This window comes from Dermatophagoides farinae, chromosome 3, assembly GCF_024713945.1.
Source record: "Dermatophagoides farinae isolate YC_2012a chromosome 3, ASM2471394v1, whole genome shotgun sequence".
In the NCBI taxonomy this organism is placed as follows: Eukaryota; Metazoa; Arthropoda; class Arachnida; order Sarcoptiformes; family Pyroglyphidae; genus Dermatophagoides; species Dermatophagoides farinae.
In genome coordinates, this window is record NC_134679.1 from 1,918,024 (window position 1) to 1,934,413 (window position 16,390).

General features: G+C 31.3%; 4 protein-coding genes across 11 annotated transcripts; 1 reads left to right on the top strand and 3 right to left on the bottom strand.

The window, feature by feature from the left end:
- The first annotated feature begins 172 nt into the window (after positions 1–172).
- On the top strand, positions 173–5,918 carry LOC124498473 (phosphoenolpyruvate carboxykinase, cytosolic [GTP]). 2 transcript variants are annotated; one of them, XM_075729765.1, is made up of 5 exons: positions 173–382; positions 854–1,410; positions 3,666–3,980; positions 4,041–5,478; positions 5,547–5,918. In XM_075729765.1, exons 2-5 carry the CDS (start codon positions 1,352–1,354, stop codon positions 5,754–5,756), a joined length of 2,022 nt encoding a protein of 673 aa, XP_075585880.1. In that variant the 5' UTR covers positions 173–382; positions 854–1,351; the 3' UTR covers positions 5,757–5,918. The 2 variants fall into 2 exon arrangements, with proteins under 2 accessions (XP_075585880.1, XP_075585881.1); XM_075729766.1 differs by lacking the exons at positions 173–382; positions 854–1,410 and adding an exon at positions 3,253–3,575.
- LOC124498474 (uncharacterized) lies at positions 5,901–8,384 on the bottom strand. The gene is made up of 3 exons (XM_047062230.2): positions 8,063–8,384; positions 6,745–8,008; positions 5,901–6,681 (listed from the first exon to the last, which is right to left on the bottom strand). The coding sequence occupies exons 1-3, from the start codon at positions 8,253–8,255 to the stop codon at positions 6,180–6,182; spliced, it is 1,959 nt and encodes a 652-aa protein (XP_046918186.2). The 5' UTR covers positions 8,256–8,384; the 3' UTR covers positions 5,901–6,179.
- A 25-nt stretch (positions 8,385–8,409) lies between these two features.
- Ube4A (Ubiquitination factor E4A) lies at positions 8,410–12,625 on the bottom strand. 2 transcript variants are annotated; one of them, XM_047062228.2, is made up of 4 exons: positions 12,479–12,622; positions 9,875–12,407; positions 8,749–9,807; positions 8,410–8,684 (listed from the first exon to the last, which is right to left on the bottom strand). In XM_047062228.2, exons 2-4 carry the CDS (start codon positions 12,331–12,333, stop codon positions 8,561–8,563), a joined length of 3,642 nt encoding a protein of 1,213 aa, XP_046918184.2. In that variant the 5' UTR covers positions 12,334–12,407; positions 12,479–12,622; the 3' UTR covers positions 8,410–8,560. The 2 variants fall into 2 exon arrangements, with proteins under 2 accessions (XP_046918184.2, XP_075585883.1); XM_075729768.1 differs by having other exon boundaries at positions 9,875–12,625.
- Positions 12,626–12,709: 84 nt separating this feature from the next.
- LOC124498577 (uncharacterized) lies at positions 12,710–14,504 on the bottom strand. 6 transcript variants are annotated; one of them, XM_075729775.1, is made up of 6 exons: positions 14,268–14,498; positions 13,583–14,069; positions 13,342–13,524; positions 13,201–13,281; positions 13,086–13,141; positions 12,710–13,002 (listed from the first exon to the last, which is right to left on the bottom strand). In XM_075729775.1, the coding sequence occupies exons 2-6, from the start codon at positions 13,659–13,661 to the stop codon at positions 12,874–12,876; spliced, it is 528 nt and encodes a 175-aa protein (XP_075585890.1). In that variant the 5' UTR covers positions 13,662–14,069; positions 14,268–14,498; the 3' UTR covers positions 12,710–12,873. The 6 variants fall into 6 exon arrangements, with proteins under 6 accessions (XP_075585890.1, XP_075585886.1, XP_075585887.1 ...); XM_075729771.1 differs by having other exon boundaries at positions 13,201–13,524; positions 14,330–14,504; XM_075729772.1 differs by having other exon boundaries at positions 13,201–13,524; positions 14,268–14,504.
- Between the last annotated feature and the right edge of the window lie 1,886 nt (positions 14,505–16,390).

A 16,390-nucleotide genomic window follows, 5' to 3' on the forward strand; every position in this document is an offset into this window, starting at 1 on the left:
AACAAAAAGAAACTAATATCATTTTCAATCAAGCTACAAAACATGATTAATCATGTAGTGGTAGGAGAAGAATTGATTAATTAATTCATTATCCCTTCTCCCTATCCTATGCCGTTAAAATTAATGTACAAAATTAGAATGATGACGATGAAAAACTGGAATCTCTGGTTTTATTCGACTTATTGATGCTGATGATAGATGATCACATGAAATAATTTCAACCTCAAATTATCATTGCCAAATTGTCATATTATTGCTTATTATTGAATTTTTTTGAACGAATTTTAAATGATCTTTTTTTTATATATGTGTGTCTGTATGTAAATTTATTTGATTTACAGTATAATTATTTGATGAAATCCATGTGGTGATGATGATGATGGTAATTAATATTAATTTGTCAGCCGACACATACATACTATGAATGCAAATTTCCGTTTTTTTCCAATCTATTGAGGGATTAGTATTTTATTGTTGAAATTAATGAAAAAAAAAATTAATCAATCGTATTGATTGATCAAAATAATTTGATTTTTTGGCAAAAAAAAAAGAAAATCGATCAATTTTTATCAATATCGATCAGATGAGACAAAAAAGCAATGTGTGTGTGTGTGAGTGTCGAGTGTTTGCATTTGAATCATTGTACAGTGTTATCATATTGGTTTTTTTCGAATGATGATGATGATGATAATGATGATCGTGCGATATATTTTGATAGTTCCAAGTGATTGTATGTTGTTGTTTGACATTGTGAAACATTGTGCGTGATTAAATAATCAACAATAACAACAAATAACGTTTTTGTTTTTTGATTTATGATTAAAAAAATTTTATTCTATTTTGGCGCCGATAGCTTGATGGATCATACCATCCATCATCGATGATCAATACGGATAATGTACCATCTACAGTGTATGTGTTGAAATTTTTTCCTTTTAACTACTATCAAATACACAAAATCTTGAGGTTTTTTTCAAAAAAAAAAAAAAAAAATAAGTATATCATCTCATATGGAAAATGACTCTTGATTGCCGATTTGCTTGTTCATAATAATAATTATTGATAAATTTGATCAGACCGATCAGTGATCAATGATCATAGAGTATCATCAATACAAATGAATTAAATCAAAAAAAAATTGATTCATCAATCATTAAAATAAACACCCTACATCGACACATCACGACCTATACACACGCCCATCAAAATTGACGAAAACATCCTATGTCCATCGTATGATCATTTATATTGAATAAATTGACTGACAACTTGTTACAAACATTGACAATTTTCATCCAAAACAACAAATTCACTCATTTTGTATTTGTGAAAAACATCGTAACCAGTTTTCATGATGATGATGAAAAAGTCTTTAGCCATAACGGCTCATCGTTTTATTTTTGCTAGAAAGTAAGTCCAAATAATTTTTTTTTTGTAAATAATTTCATTTCTTTTTTGGCTCACACACATACACACCCACACACATACAGAGACATAGACATTATTTTTTTTCTTGAAGATGAAAATTTTTTTGTTTCGTTTTGTTTTGATCATATCAATCAATTTTATTCTAATTGATTGATTGATCTTTTTCAATGGATATATAGAAGCAATGATTTGACATTGAGAAATTTATATTTATATGAAAAAAATGGCAATATGTATCGAATGTACATTTTTTTCTGGTTTCATGAATCAGATTAACTAATCACAATATCGTATATCATCATTATACCTTGGGTACAAATGTGTCTAAAAAATTTTCTATTCACATTTATTCATTGATGACAAGCTATATAATAATAAAATTGGGATTAGGACTAGGACTTTGGCCAAATCTAGTTCCGATTTTGTTTTGTTTTTTTCTCATTATTAATTAATATATCTGTTTAATGCTAATAAATAAAATACATTTGAAAACGAAAGTTCTAAAAGTCGAAAATTATCCACATCGGTCATAAGACATGTTGATGAAGATTGGTCAAAGATTACTAATCAATTTTTTTCCCGTTTTAACAAAAAAAAACCCATTTTATCGTTACCAATTTTTTTTTTTTCGTTTCGTTTCAAAATTAGTTTGTCAAATGTTAAGGAACAAAAATTTCATTGAAATTCTATGATTAAATAATAATAAAAAAAAAATTTCTTTCGTTACAGAGGAAAAAACTTTTATTTATCTTTCTACTTAAGATAATATCTTTGAATGAATGAAGAAAAAAAATCAACTAACACTACTATCTGGTTATACAAGAAAAAATGTACATTTCTTTTAGTATTTTATTTACGGTAAGAAAACAAAAATCATTCGATTGATTTATCTGCGAAATTTTGTTTCTTCAATAAATGAAGGACAATCTGTCCATTTGATAGCATAAAAGATTTTGAGAAGGTATTTATTTTGTACTGAACATTACTGAATCTTCTGATCATCTATTCTTCACATGTTTGATGAAATGATGATTATAATGACGTTCGGCAGATTCATTCAATATTATCCAATGATGCTGATAATTATCGGAAAACTCCTTTAATCATAATCAGCATTCCGATGACCAAATGTTGTCAGCATGATCATTATTATCATCAGATACAAATCAAATATTAAATTATAATAAATTACCAAAAAAAAACAGGATCCATGATGATGACAAATGATGAATGACAAGGAAAATTGTAAAAAAACAATTACTGTCATCACAAAATTTTCAGATCCATTATTAATAGGATGTTTAAATTTTGAAAATGCGCTCTATCATCATTGTTGTCCAACATAAAAAAAAAATTTCATCATCCACATCCGGCAAACGCTACACGCACCATTTACATTAATTATGACACCATAACAACTTTTGTTTTTTTTTGTCACAATTTTTTTTATGGAAAGATTTTGGTCAAACTGACCTGTGACCTTGTTTGTTTTGATTACGAGATTTTCTGTGAAAAATTTATTGAAAAATAATCATCGATTCGAGTTTGGATCATATCGTTTTCATAGCATCGGATCATCGGGTTATTGATAATTGATTACTAATCTCTCTGATGTCGTTTTGATGTGTTCAAATTAATTCGGAAAAAATATTGTCAGTTTTATTTGTACATCCATATAGTTGTATAGCAGTAATTTATTTATCACTTTGGCTCTTTTGATTTTCATTTTATCTCATTGTATGACAAATTTTATTGCATACACACACACAACATTGTTTATATAATTTGATGATGATAATGACGTCGAAATTTTTTTTTCAAATCGTGTGTCATTTTGTTTTGTTTTGCCTGTTGAATCTTGAACAAACCAGATGTGTGTGTGTGTGTGTGTGTCTGTGTCGGTTTTATATATAAAGGGCTGTATATCCATTTTCCAATTTCAAATTATATATGCCATTTCAAATCGTTCCATGGCTTACGAACAACGATATTATCCGTCAACGACAAATATTATTTCCATCATTAAATCCATACCATTTTCAATGCTAAAAGGCAAAATTGATACTACTGCTGATCATCATTTACATTTATTTGAAACATTATTTTCAATATAGATTTTCTTTATTTTTTTTTAAAAATTATTTTTGGTAAATTTTAATAATGTTTTTTTTACTAATTATTATTATTCCAAATTGACCTTTATCATGATTTTTCTTTATTCTTTCATTCATCAATAGTGTACGTTTGACCGATCTAGTTAAACATCGTACAATGATTTCTGTTGCTTATCAAAAAGGCCATTTTGAAGGTGCCGAAAGTCTTGGTTGTCAAACGACAAAAACATCGTTCAATACCGTTTCGAATCGTGGCCTTACAAATCTTAGTGCAGCCACACTCAGTGATTCTGTTAAGAAATTCATCGAGGACAAAGCACGCGTCTGTAAACCGGATCAGATTCAAATTTGTGATGGCTCCGAAACGGAAAATCAACAATTGATTGATTTGATGGTCAAACAGGGAATGCTTGAAAAGCTACCAAAATATGAAAATTGGTATGTTGTTCATTTATTGACTATTTCTCAATTCTAAATCGTATGCATTTTACAATAAAGCTGGTTGGCAAGAACCGATCCAGCCGATGTAGCCCGTGTTGAATCCAAGACGATCATTTCAACAGTAAACAAACGTGACACAATTCCTATACCAAAAGAAGGTGTAGAAGGTACATTGGGCAAATGGCTTTCACCAGAAGATTTACAAAAAGCTTTGGATGAACGATTTCCTGATTGTATGAAAGGTCGTACCATGTATGTTATACCGTTTAGCATGGGGCCAATCGGATCACCATTATCAAAAATTGGAATTCAATTGACCGATTCTCCATATGTGGTTGCATCAATGAGAATCATGACGAGAATGGGAGAAGCAGTTTTAAAAACTTTAGGCGAACGGGAAGATTTTATTCGCTGTCTTCATTCGGTTGGATGTCCATTGCCATTACAGCGGCCATTAAAACAGAATTGGCCTTGTAATCCTGAAAAAACATTAATTTCACATATTCCAGATAGAAATGAAATCATTTCATTTGGTTCTGGTTATGGTGGAAATTCATTATTGGGTAAAAAATGTTTCGCTCTTCGATTAGGATCAATTCTAGCTAAACGTGAAGGATGGTTTGCTGAACATATGCTAATCTTGGGCATTACTAATCCTCAAGGTATTAAACGATACGTAGTGGCCGCTTTTCCATCCGCTTGTGGTAAAACAAATCTGGCCATGTTAACACCAACATTACCCGGCTATAAAGTTGAATGTGTCGGTGATGACATTTCATGGATGCGTTTCGATAAAAACGGCGTTCTACGTGCAATCAATCCAGAATATGGTTTCTTTGGTGTTGCACCTGGTACTACTAATAAAACCAATCCTAATGCTATGAAAACTATCTCAAGAAATACTGTATTCACTAACGTTGCCAAAACATCTGATGGTGGTGTCTATTGGGAAGGGTTGGAAGATGAAATCGATCCAAATGTGAAGATTACCTCCTGGTTAGGTGAAGAATGGACCAAAGATAGTGGAAAACCAGCAGCACATCCAAACTCGCGTTTCTGTACTCCAGCTGGCCAATGTCCAATAATCGATTCATGTTGGGAAGATTCACAAGGTGTACCAATCAGTGCAATTATTTTTGGTGGACGTCGTCCCGAAGGTGTACCACTTGTTTACGAATCATTTGATTGGAAACATGGTGTTCTTGTTGGAGCATCATTACGTTCCGAAGCAACTGCAGCTGCTGAACATAAAGCTAAAGTTATAATGCATGATCCATTTGCAATGCGACCATTTTTCGGTTATAATTTTGGCCATTATCTGGATCATTGGCTAAGTTTTGCTGAAAAACCAGGACTACAACTTCCAAAGATATTCCATGTAAATTGGTTCCGCAAAGATAAACAATCTGGTAAATTTTTATGGCCAGGATTTGGCGAAAATTGTCGAGTGCTTGATTGGATCATACGACGTGTGGAAAATGAAAACATTACTATGGTAAATTAAAAAATTTGTGATGAACAATTGAATAATTAATTTAAATTATTATTATTATTTCCCTTTAGGATTCACCAATCGGTTATCTTCCAAAAAGAGATTCATTCCGTGTTGAAGGGCTAGATATTGACTATGATAAATTGTTCGATGTACCTAAGGATTTTTGGAAACAAGAAGTCACCAGTATTCGCAAATATTTTGACGAACAAGTTGGTGAAGATTTGCCCAAAGATATGAATGAACAATTGAATAAATTGGAACAACGTCTCAATCAATAATGATGAACACGAATTTCAACAGACAATTCAAAACATACCATCGTTGACAAACGAATTTTTCCTTATCTATTCTAATGAAATCCGACTATGTACCTAATGAAAAAAAAACAATTTATTGATTATGATTTTAAATCGAATAAAAAGTTTATTACATTTTGTAAATTTGATTTTAATCTGTATTCCATAAATTAAATTATAATTCAAAAATAGAGAAATTTAAATTTAAAATGACCTGATTCAACAGGCACAGCCAAATGTGTTTGGTTTTATGGTCAAATCCATTTTTTTACTGTTATGATTATAAGAATCAGATCATTTATCTATCATCTATTGTAGGTAGATAGAAAGGAATTCAAAATTCATTCAATCATTAAATCAAATTGTCAATATATTTGACATGTATTGAAAATCATAAATGTCATATTATAAATGATGATTGTGATCGGTACGGGCATAGAAATAACAGTATCCAGTGGTTAAAGAATTCTTTTCAAGTTGTCTGAAAGGAACTTGGGCAATGCTACCATCATCACAATGATACCATCGTTGATGTTCGAAATTATATACATAACATGTGTAATGGCCACACGTTATTGATGGACCTCGATGACAGATTACGGAGACTAGTTGATATCTTTCACAATCGATGGATTGATCGAATACTATTTGATTACTTGTATCGGTTTCGTTATTAGCTGGTTGGCATGGATTTGTCGGCGAAATGACCATCTTAGCATTATTTTCATCTGAACAGTGTTGTTGACCGGTTGATTTATCTGAATTCGGATCCATTCTTACGTTAGCATTACTGTTGTTTGAATGCCTAGTCAATGCTGATACAGAATTTTTTTCCTCATCGAATTCCAGTCTACGGGCTACTGATGAATTTTTTTCTTTCAAAATTGTATTATATGATTGGTTTAAACTGCAAAATAATAATAATAAATGATATTAATATTATTAATTCAAATGGTATAATAAACATTACCTTGTTTTATATGGAGTCGATAACGGTGACATTAAACAATTATGCATACAAATAAATTTCTTGGGTAAATAGATTGTGTGGGCAATAGGAACTGCTGTATTATCTTTTGAGCCATCCTCCGAATATCTTAGCATCTGGATGAATAGAATCTTTGGTAGTTTAACGAATCGTTTATTAATTACAAAATTTTCATCACAGTCCGGACATTTGGATCGTCCAATTTCATTGTTGAAATATCCCAAAATCGAAGCCTGAACATTTGAATTTAATGGTAAATGAAAGGTGTTTGACTTATAATTGGGATCGTGTGATTTGGTGCACGGCTTTAGACATTTAGGACATTTGGCTTCAGCAAGAATTTCATACTCAAAACATCGATCAACCGGATTACAATAAGATGATGACAAAAATTTGCTTAGATTTTGATCAATTTCCTGTTTAATATTGTCAAGAATTAATGTGAAAAACTCAGATGCATCTTGTTGCTCATTGGATTTGAAATTTTCAACACAAGCACAGAAAGAATTTCGGAACGAATTTAAGCCTTTTTCGATAATTGATTGATGTGCTCGATTTCGATATCTGTGATAAAGTTCGATAAAATTATATGTTATAGGCAACCGATTTTCGATTTCATCACGTAGAAATTCATTCAACTTTGTATAGATCTCGATAACATCTTTCATGAAAAAATCGAATGAAAATAATGTTTGAACAATTGCATTCATGTAGCAAGTATTGCCAAGGTTATTTAAACCGAGTGGTACATTCTTTTCTTGAATAAGATCCGGATCAAATCTAGCTAATCTGTTTTCGTCATCATCGCCGAACAAAGCGGCTTTATGGCCATTATCGCCGTCGTAAGCAACAGATGTGAGATTGACATTGTCAATAATATTCATTATATCACTATCATTTTCAGAAGAATCCAGTTGTTTATTATTATTGCTATAGGCAGAAGTTTCCAACATGTCGGGAATTTTTTCGAATTCACACGATTGTAGATTACAATTTTCATCGATAACCTTTTTTTTCTTGTTAGGTGTGATGGCAGAAATTGACTCTAAAAGTAGATCATCCTCAATCGGATTTTTTTCAAATTTTTCTTTAGCGTTTGTTTCTGATGGCTGTTCATGTTCACGATCGACCCTATCATGAGCATTACGAAAATTGGAAACATAGTGGCGAATATCCCTTTGGCAGCTGTTCTTCAGGTCCAATTTTTTGAATGGAAGAAATTCCTTATACGCGCTTGAACTTTTTCCTATTAAGAATCAAAATGAATAATATTGAAAATTTCGTCAACATTGTAATATACGTTTGTATCCATTATAATCTGAAGCTGTAACACGGCTATGTTGTTTGGCCAAACTTTTTACAAAACGGTCGGAATTCCAATCAAATTTTTTCACCGGTCTGGCCGGTGTCGTTTGTTTGACAATCTTTTTGTTTTTATCCAACACATCACTATAATCCGTTCCAGCGTAAAATTGATTTGGCGTAAAAACCATTTTGGATTTAATGATTAATTGATTGATATAACTAATTCAAAAAAATATAAACAGAACAATTGAACAAAATTTACCCAAACCAAGCTGAAAAAAGCGCAAAATTTTTTCCATAATAGTTATTCATAAAGTACGTGTCATTAGATAAACATTCAAATTCGAAGATACATTAATTTTTTAATTTTTTTTAACACAATGTAAAACGTTTTAATTCAATTATTATTTACAGTTAATGCAATCAATGTAAATTAATGTTTTAATCAGACTTGATCAAAGAACTAAAAATGGAGAAAAAAATGATGCTGCTGCTATTCTTTATTCATCTCTTTTGATTTGGTTGCTATGAACATTTCGATCTTTTTCTTTAGTTCAACATCGGGAATTAACATGTCCATTGTAAGTGGAGTACGAGTATATGGATCGGTATGGTCACTAAAATTGAAAAAAAATATTTTAAGTTCAATGAAATTAAAAAAAAAGAATTTATGTGACTGACCTTAACAAGTGACGAGTAATTGTGGCTCGATCCAAAACCTTATGTGAATTTGGTAAAATGACCGGATCATTCATTAAAGTACTCATCAGTGGATCCAAAAATTCATCGGGTATATCGTCGATAGGAATTTCACTACTTTTATGACGTTGAATCAATTCCTTGACAGATCTATCCACGACAAGCATATCTTGACCAAGCATCGGTTGGCCTAATTTATTAGTAAGAATTTCTTCTGCTTGAATGAGAAGATCATGCGAATAGGATCGATCATCACGGCCGATGGCTAAACAGAATTCTTCATATTTGGGATTGACTTGATTCGTTCTCACACTACTACTGCCCATCGTCGTATTCAGGTCTATAGATATTGGATTATTACAGGCGAGATTGACATAAATTCTGCTGATATTCTTGACCAGTTCGCCAGGATTGAACTCATAATCGTTCATTTGCTTTACTTTAAAATTACGTTTGTTCGGACCAACCAAATTATGTAGAAAATAGTTCAACATTGCAGCCATCCGATCAACGAGAATGCGATGTGAAAAGAATGAATTAACATAGGAAGTTATGGTGGCCAATGTAGCTATCGTATCACGGCCGATAAAGTTGTGAAATTTGGCCAAACGACCTAAATGTACAAAATTTGCTTCATTCTGTTGCCTAGTAATTTGTGACAATCGTGACCAAGCATCTGATTCACGTTCCTGTTGAATTTCACGAAGTTTAGACATGAGCGACAATCCTTCATCGAGCAAGAAAATAGCATCGTTGATTAACAGATTAATGAAACGCAGAAATACTGGCAAATGTACACAATCAATATTGGCTTCAGCATAGGTAGCCAAATCAACCAATTTTCGCTGATGTTGTTCAATGGTACATAGATATTTGAATACGACATACATCGGTCGTCGATAATTGAATTTTTGTTCGAATGCAACCACGTCGGCATTGTTGGCCTCATCGGATATTTCAATACTAACAAACCCACTGAGCAAAGCGGGGAACAATTCTTCAATAAAGTATGGTTTAAGGAATAATGTTTCCAGATAGGAACTAGAGGAGAATAAATGTTAAACAATGTTAATCATAAATGAACATTTTTAATAAATAAAATACTCACGGTGTAATATTTGCTTGTACAGTGGGCAATAAAGCTTCAAGCATTTCGGCCATCTTGGCACGTAAATGAGGATTACGCATTCGTTGTGGTGATCCCATAAACAGAATAATCATTACCATAAATGGTTCCAGACCGGATTTTAAATTCAACACCTTTGGTTTGATTTCAAAATAACGCAAAAATAACATAAAATCAATAATATTCTCGATTATGAATTCCGGAATCCATCGAAGGCACTGCGAAGGTTTACATTTGAAATAATTGCTTCCATTGCCTTGAAATTCAAGTCGAATAAATGAATCAGGAGCTTCTCTGTCGACTGGACAAACGGCTAAATTATTTATCCACGAAGCAGTGGCCAGATAAAATTCGAGCAAAATATTTATGTAATTTGTTTCTGTCAATGCAGCTTTCATCGACAATGTCACAGTCATGTTTTGATCGAATCGAGCCAATGTTTCCCGTTGTTGTGGATTTAGGTTGTTTCTCATCATCGAACTAAATCCCATTCCCATTCCAAGATGATCCAGGCGACGTTGTAGTTGACTGTTTTCCTGGTTAATCGCAGTAAATCGTTCATGGATAACACGAAATCCGATATGCAATGCTTTATGGGTCATGAAGAATAACCGACTGATAAAATTGGGCTGATAATCACCACAAGTAGTAACAGGTTTTTCGGCCACATTAGATTGTTGATTGTCAACTGTTGTGGCAGATGAACGATTATTCGAACTGTCACTAGACACTATGGGCGCAGAATAATCACCACTGATTAGAACAGATTCTTGTTTTAGAATATGTAGGTATGGTCCATAATCATTTGGCCTATCGGTCGCTGTTGTTGATCCTTCTTGTCGACAGTAACGAATATAAAGAGGATCAACTTTTAACATTTTTTCATTGATTGAATATTCTGGATATAAATCAATTAATTTGCAATTGTTTTCTGTTGATGAACAAAATGGTTTACAAAGATTTAATAATACGGCAGAAGCATTGAGCAGAAAACCATCGGATACTTGCGATGTATTACCACTAACCAAGGTGAACAATTCGTTCATCCATAATTTGGAACGAGTATTGAACGTAGCCAAACAGCATTCTATCCATTTCAATGTTTTCGTTCGAACTTGTGGTGGCGATCTTAGCATCGAATAAAACAAATCGGTGAGTTTAAAGCGTAATTTTTGTTGATAATCATCGATCATTAATTCTGTTCGTTCCAAATCCGATGGTGTATGCATGGATGGTGAATTGAAAAACTGATACTGGAAATCTGGATTGTTTAGCAATAAACTCAAAAAGTTGGCATTGTTTTTCTTCGATGAAAATGGCGATGGTAATGGAGAATTGGACAACAAAATGCCCAATAAACATTCTTGAAAGTATTTCTCTTGACTTGAATTGGCCGAATGATTTTGTTGAACGTCCATAAATGTATTGAGAAATACATCACGCATAGGATTGCGAAAAACATTGTCATTATTAACTTGTGATGGTCCTCTGTTGTTCTGGGAAGATGATGCTTGACTGGAAGAGGTCGCACTGGATTCGAGCAATGATGCCGGACTATTCAAATCAATGAATATTTCGGCTAAAATCGGAGATGCGACCAATATGTTTAACGAATTAATATCATCAATAAACATTGGCGTTAATAGATGTGATTTTTTAAAATTTGCACAAAATCTTTCATATAAAGGCTTGATTATTGTATTTAGATTCAATTCTCCAGGCGATAAATCCGACAATGAAGAACTATATTCAGCGTTTTGTATGCCCATTTTTGCAGCATGTATAGTATCGGTAATATCGACGAAAAATTTCTTGACATAATTCAGATGATCTGATGGCCAAGGAATAGTAAGATGGATGATTTCTAATAAATCGTTAAATGGTTTCATATTCTGATCATTATTATCACTTTCATCATTGGTCACATTTCCTTTATTCAAATCCGGCATAACTAATAGCAATGCTGCCTGATCAATAATATAACGTTTCAAATTCCGTTGTTCACACGATGGGATAAGATTGGCAAAATCTTTGACAATCTCATAACGACAATAACAATCAAACAGATAAGCCATACTATTGGAATAATCATCAAATATTCGAAATGCATATCGATTCGATCGAAATAGACTTGATCGCTGATCCGAGAAGAAACGTTTGTCGATATAATGTTTACTTTCATGCAAATTTTTCTCGATTAAACTTTCAAATACATAAAGAGAATAATTTTCTAATGATAGATAATCATGACTTGCTTCTCGAAAAATCGAACATGTTATCGGTACATCATTATCGTTTTCGGATTTTTGTCTTTCACCAATAAACGTGGACTCATCATTGTTGTCATTCTGACGTTGTGGATAAATCTGGAATATAGCCGTCAAATACTGATGATGATATAAAGTTTTATTCTCCAATATATTCAATTCGAGTTCAGACATTGTCGTTTGTTTCGAAATTTTAAAATTTATGGTGAATTTTTTTTATAAATTAAATATTTTTTTTTTGCAATAATCTAGTTAATGAATCAACAATATATACGATTAGCACATGAATTGAATTTGGAAAAAAAATCGAGTTACAAACTTTAAAATGGTTGATGATTAACTAGAATTTTAATTTTAAAAAAAAATTAGGCAAATTATTATTGCTACACACACGGCAAGAATTATGAATTGAAACGTATTATAATTTGTATATACACATACAACAACCCACAAACAAAACATTGAATCCGATTGGCCATAAAAAAAAAGATCTCATTTGCTGAGTCAAGCCACTATCCAAATTGTATATTCATAAATGACGTTACAAAAATTTAAATGGAAAAAACAAAATTTTAATTGTTCATTAATTTGTCATTTTTAATATTTAACAAAAAATAATAATTAATATGGATATATAGTAAGATAACTATATATATAAAGAATTTGATTAATCCTCTTCATTCCTAGGATAAGATAAGATTGAAAAAAAAAGATTTATATTTCCATATTGATTGAAGAAATTGGATTTTGCAACACAAATGATAAAAACAAGGTAAACAGTATTGTATAGTTGATTTGTCCGCATAAACTGCTGGCCTGATTGCAGGCATTCTCGGAACATGACTAATTCATTTTATTTGATGATCATAAATCATAAATAAGAGATTAAATTAGTATTTGACAAAATATTGAAATTATTAACTCACTTGAACACATCCTTTGACATAACGATTGTCGAAATAAAATCCACCACAATGTGACACTGTAATATTGTAATAAAGATGAAAGATCATACAAAATCTTGAATGTTATGATACTTACTTCGGACAAGTTCAGTATCTGTTGTCAATGAACCGGAATCCAATGCACAATCTCGAACAATCATTGTTTCACCATTATCCTCTGAAAAAAATTGTTGGAAACCATTATTTATTGATATTATGATGATAAATTTATACATACCGAAACGACCATTCAATTTGATACAAGCGGTTGCTGGATAAAGTCCATCACGACCTTTTCGTCCAGTCCAACATGGTGATTGTAGAATAGTGGATGAATAATTATTATGGAATGGATCTTCACACCATTGATTGGCACCACCAAACGATGTACATCTGAAACAATCAATGGCATTTAAATAGCCTATAATTTGATCAACAATTAATTATTACAATTGACACAAATACCATTGATGACTTACAGAAATTCAATTGCAAAAGCAATAATAACAATAATGAGGCTTTTAATGTCGATGGCATTGATGATTGTTTGGCAAACATTTTAATCAATATTTCATTGATGATAATTTTACAATATAACCGCTAAAAAACCAGTTAACTTGGTGTAATGGACATTAAAGAATTCTATCGTAAAGCGATAGGCTCGCGTGCAGTTTTTTTTTCAAAAAAAAAAAAAAAAAAATGATCATCAGATTTAAGTAAATGTTCTCGAACCACTAACATCAACATGAACACACACACAAACATACCATTCAGCAACGATTGTCGTTGAAATTTGTGCAGTGAAGAAGTCATTTCGCTACACATACATATTTTTGACCATCATTACGAAAATCACACAATGATGGACAATACAATGTGTTTTTTTTATATATTACTATGTTCATTTACAAATCCAAATATAACGGGGTCCAAACAACAAAAAAAATGAAATTGATAATGAATGAACTAAAAAAAGAAAATGAAAAAAAAAAATGAACAGCCAAATTTTGATGGATCACGTAGAGCCAATGACCAAAAAAAAATGGTAACAATGACAAAGACAGAAAAAAAACAGATTCTTTTTTTTTGATTCAAAAGTTACATTACAATTATAATGAATCCAAAAAAAAGACAAGGACAGAGATTTTTTGGTGAAACACCCACCACTATTCGATTCCCACCACCAAGTATACAGAGAAAACACAATATAGTATCGTTTTTTTTACCTTTTCATTTTCATAAAGCCGTCGATCAAATAAGAGAGAAAGAGAGACCTTTTCTCGACATTTGGTTCTCGGGTTTCGTTTGTTTTCTGTTGAATTGTTTTTTTTTTTTTTGAGTGTAAGTAAGTCTTCTTGTTATTGATTCACAATCTGTACTCACACAAATACAAACCCAATATATACACAGACATTATTCTTTTTTTCGTTTCCATCATCATAATCATCAACGAGCATGATCCACACACACACACACACACACATGCACTACTTTATTTAGATCGAAGAATCTAGTCAAACACATTCCAAAGTCTATGGAAAAATAATTTCTCTCTCTCTCTCTCTCTCTCTCTCTGGCTCGCACTCACACATACATATGGATTCTATTCCTATCACGACGGCCCATATTCTATGGTTATTTGAAAAAAAAGATTGGTGAAAAAAAAATCTATGATATGACAATTTTTTTTGTTTGTCACCCGGTTCTCGGAAGTGTTGAGAGAGAGAGAGAAAAAAAATGGGAAACCTGGTTATTCATCATCATCATCATTATTATCGATGAAGATTTATCAAAAAATTATTATTATTATTAATATAATGCCAATCATCATACAATAGCCACACACCAAGCAATTATTATTGTTCGGTTCCTGAAAAAAATATCTTCGATATTCTTTATTCTTTTGAATGAAAAAAATGAATTTTCTGGCTATAAAAAAAATCATTAAAAAGAATACATATATATTCTCATCGCGTTTCATAATCATAATCATTTTCTTTTCTTTAATCAAGAAGGCTATTTTTTAACATATAATAAATTACATATATCATCATGTATGTTCACCTAATGATTCTTTGAATTGGAATAAAATTACACGCACATAAACAAACAAACGAAAAAAATTCCGACACACACACACATTAGTCTAAGAGTCTGGACCTGAGAGAATTTCAAATTTTAAATTTTTAACATATATTTGAATGGGAATAAATGAAGGAATTTACCATTATGATGATGATGATGATGACGATAATGATAATGATCATTATCCATTGGACATTTTGGATGCCAAATCCAATCATTATCATCATCATACATTTTATTATACATACACATATCATTTGCCATTATCCAACAAGTTTGACAAAAAAATTTCGTGAGGGTACAGTAAACAACAACAACAAAAGTTAATCTCATACAATTCATTATTTTTTTCTGATCGAATATTTTTCGTTGTAAATGAAAAAAAAAGTCAAATGCCCTAAAGTTTTGTTGTTGTTGTTGTTGTTGATGAGGAGGTAGTAGAGTGATGAAATTCTTTCCCGTCTATACAGCAGAAACATATCTTGTAATGACCAGGAAATTCATTCAAGTGAATTTTTAAATTTTTTTTTCTCTCTCTCTCTCTCGAAAAAAAAACAAAAAAAAGTAACATTCAGAAAGACATTAATTCAATTAAAAAAAAATTTTTTTGTTTTTGTTTTTGTTTGTTTGTTACAGAGAAAATAAAAAAACAACATACAAGATGGCATTTTATGCACTATATATTGATTGGTTGTTATTTTGCTGGTCGGTAGCTGGTTCCATAAAATATTTTTTCTTTGCTGTCGAAAGAGAAACGAATGAAGAACAACAACAACAACAAAAAAAAACAATAACGATTTTTTTTCCACTATATATAATAATGATAATCTAATTCAAATTTTTTTTTCTACTTGTTTGTTACTATTGTTTCCATTGTAAAATTTTTCTTCTTCTTTATTCTGTCTTTTTATTCTAGATTATTATGCATCTTGAAATTCTGATTGAATTATTCAACAGCAACAACAACAACAACAACAACAACAATTCGTTTGCAAGTTGAATTATCGATCCATCTTACAGACATCCTGGTGTACTGGTATTTTCATGTTTATCGATTTAATTGGTTTGTTTGTTTGTTTGTTTGTTGGATGGACATTTTAAATCTTATTTTTCTTTTTGCTTTCATTTTTTTTTTCATTTAGGTGTTTTATTCATGCCTCTCTTTCGTTTGCATTCAGCCATTCAATAATTTGATTATCTAA

What these genes read in the sequence shown, in the direction of transcription:
- LOC124498577 (XM_075729771.1), bottom strand. Translation starts at nt 13,661, where the DNA reads ATGTTTGCCAAACAATCATCAATGCCATCGACATTAAAAGCCTCATTA. An exon ending in GCTTTTGCAATTGAATTTCT is followed by an intron (nt 13,525 to 13,582) that starts GTAAGTCATCAA and finishes ATCAAATTATAG; the next exon opens with GCTATTTAAATGCCATTGAT. An exon ending in ATGTCAAAGGATGTGTTCAA is followed by an intron (nt 13,003 to 13,085) that starts GTGAGTTAATAA and finishes AAAATGAATTAG; the next exon opens with TCATGTTCCGAGAATGCCTG.
- Ube4A (XM_075729768.1), bottom strand. Translation starts at nt 12,333, where the DNA reads ATGTCTGAACTCGAATTGAATATATTGGAGAATAAAACTTTATATCAT. An exon ending in GTACAAGCAAATATTACACC is followed by an intron (nt 9,808 to 9,874) that starts GTGAGTATTTTA and finishes ATTCTCCTCTAG; the next exon opens with TTCCTATCTGGAAACATTAT. An exon ending in ATTACTCGTCACTTGTTAAG is followed by an intron (nt 8,685 to 8,748) that starts GTCAGTCACATA and finishes TTTCAATTTTAG; the next exon opens with TGACCATACCGATCCATATA.
- LOC124498474 (XM_047062230.2), bottom strand. Translation starts at nt 8,255, where the DNA reads ATGGTTTTTACGCCAAATCAATTTTACGCTGGAACGGATTATAGTGAT. An exon ending in AGATTATAATGGATACAAAC is followed by an intron (nt 8,009 to 8,062) that starts GTATATTACAAT and finishes GATTCTTAATAG; the next exon opens with GAAAAAGTTCAAGCGCGTAT. An exon ending in TCGACTCCATATAAAACAAG is followed by an intron (nt 6,682 to 6,744) that starts GTAATGTTTATT and finishes ATTATTTTGCAG; the next exon opens with TTTAAACCAATCATATAATA.
- LOC124498473 (XM_075729765.1), top strand. Translation starts at nt 1,352, where the DNA reads ATGATGATGATGAAAAAGTCTTTAGCCATAACGGCTCATCGTTTTATT. An exon ending in CGTTTTATTTTTGCTAGAAA is followed by an intron (nt 1,411 to 3,665) that starts GTAAGTCCAAAT and finishes ATTCATCAATAG; the next exon opens with TGTACGTTTGACCGATCTAG. An exon ending in CTACCAAAATATGAAAATTG is followed by an intron (nt 3,981 to 4,040) that starts GTATGTTGTTCA and finishes TTTACAATAAAG; the next exon opens with CTGGTTGGCAAGAACCGATC.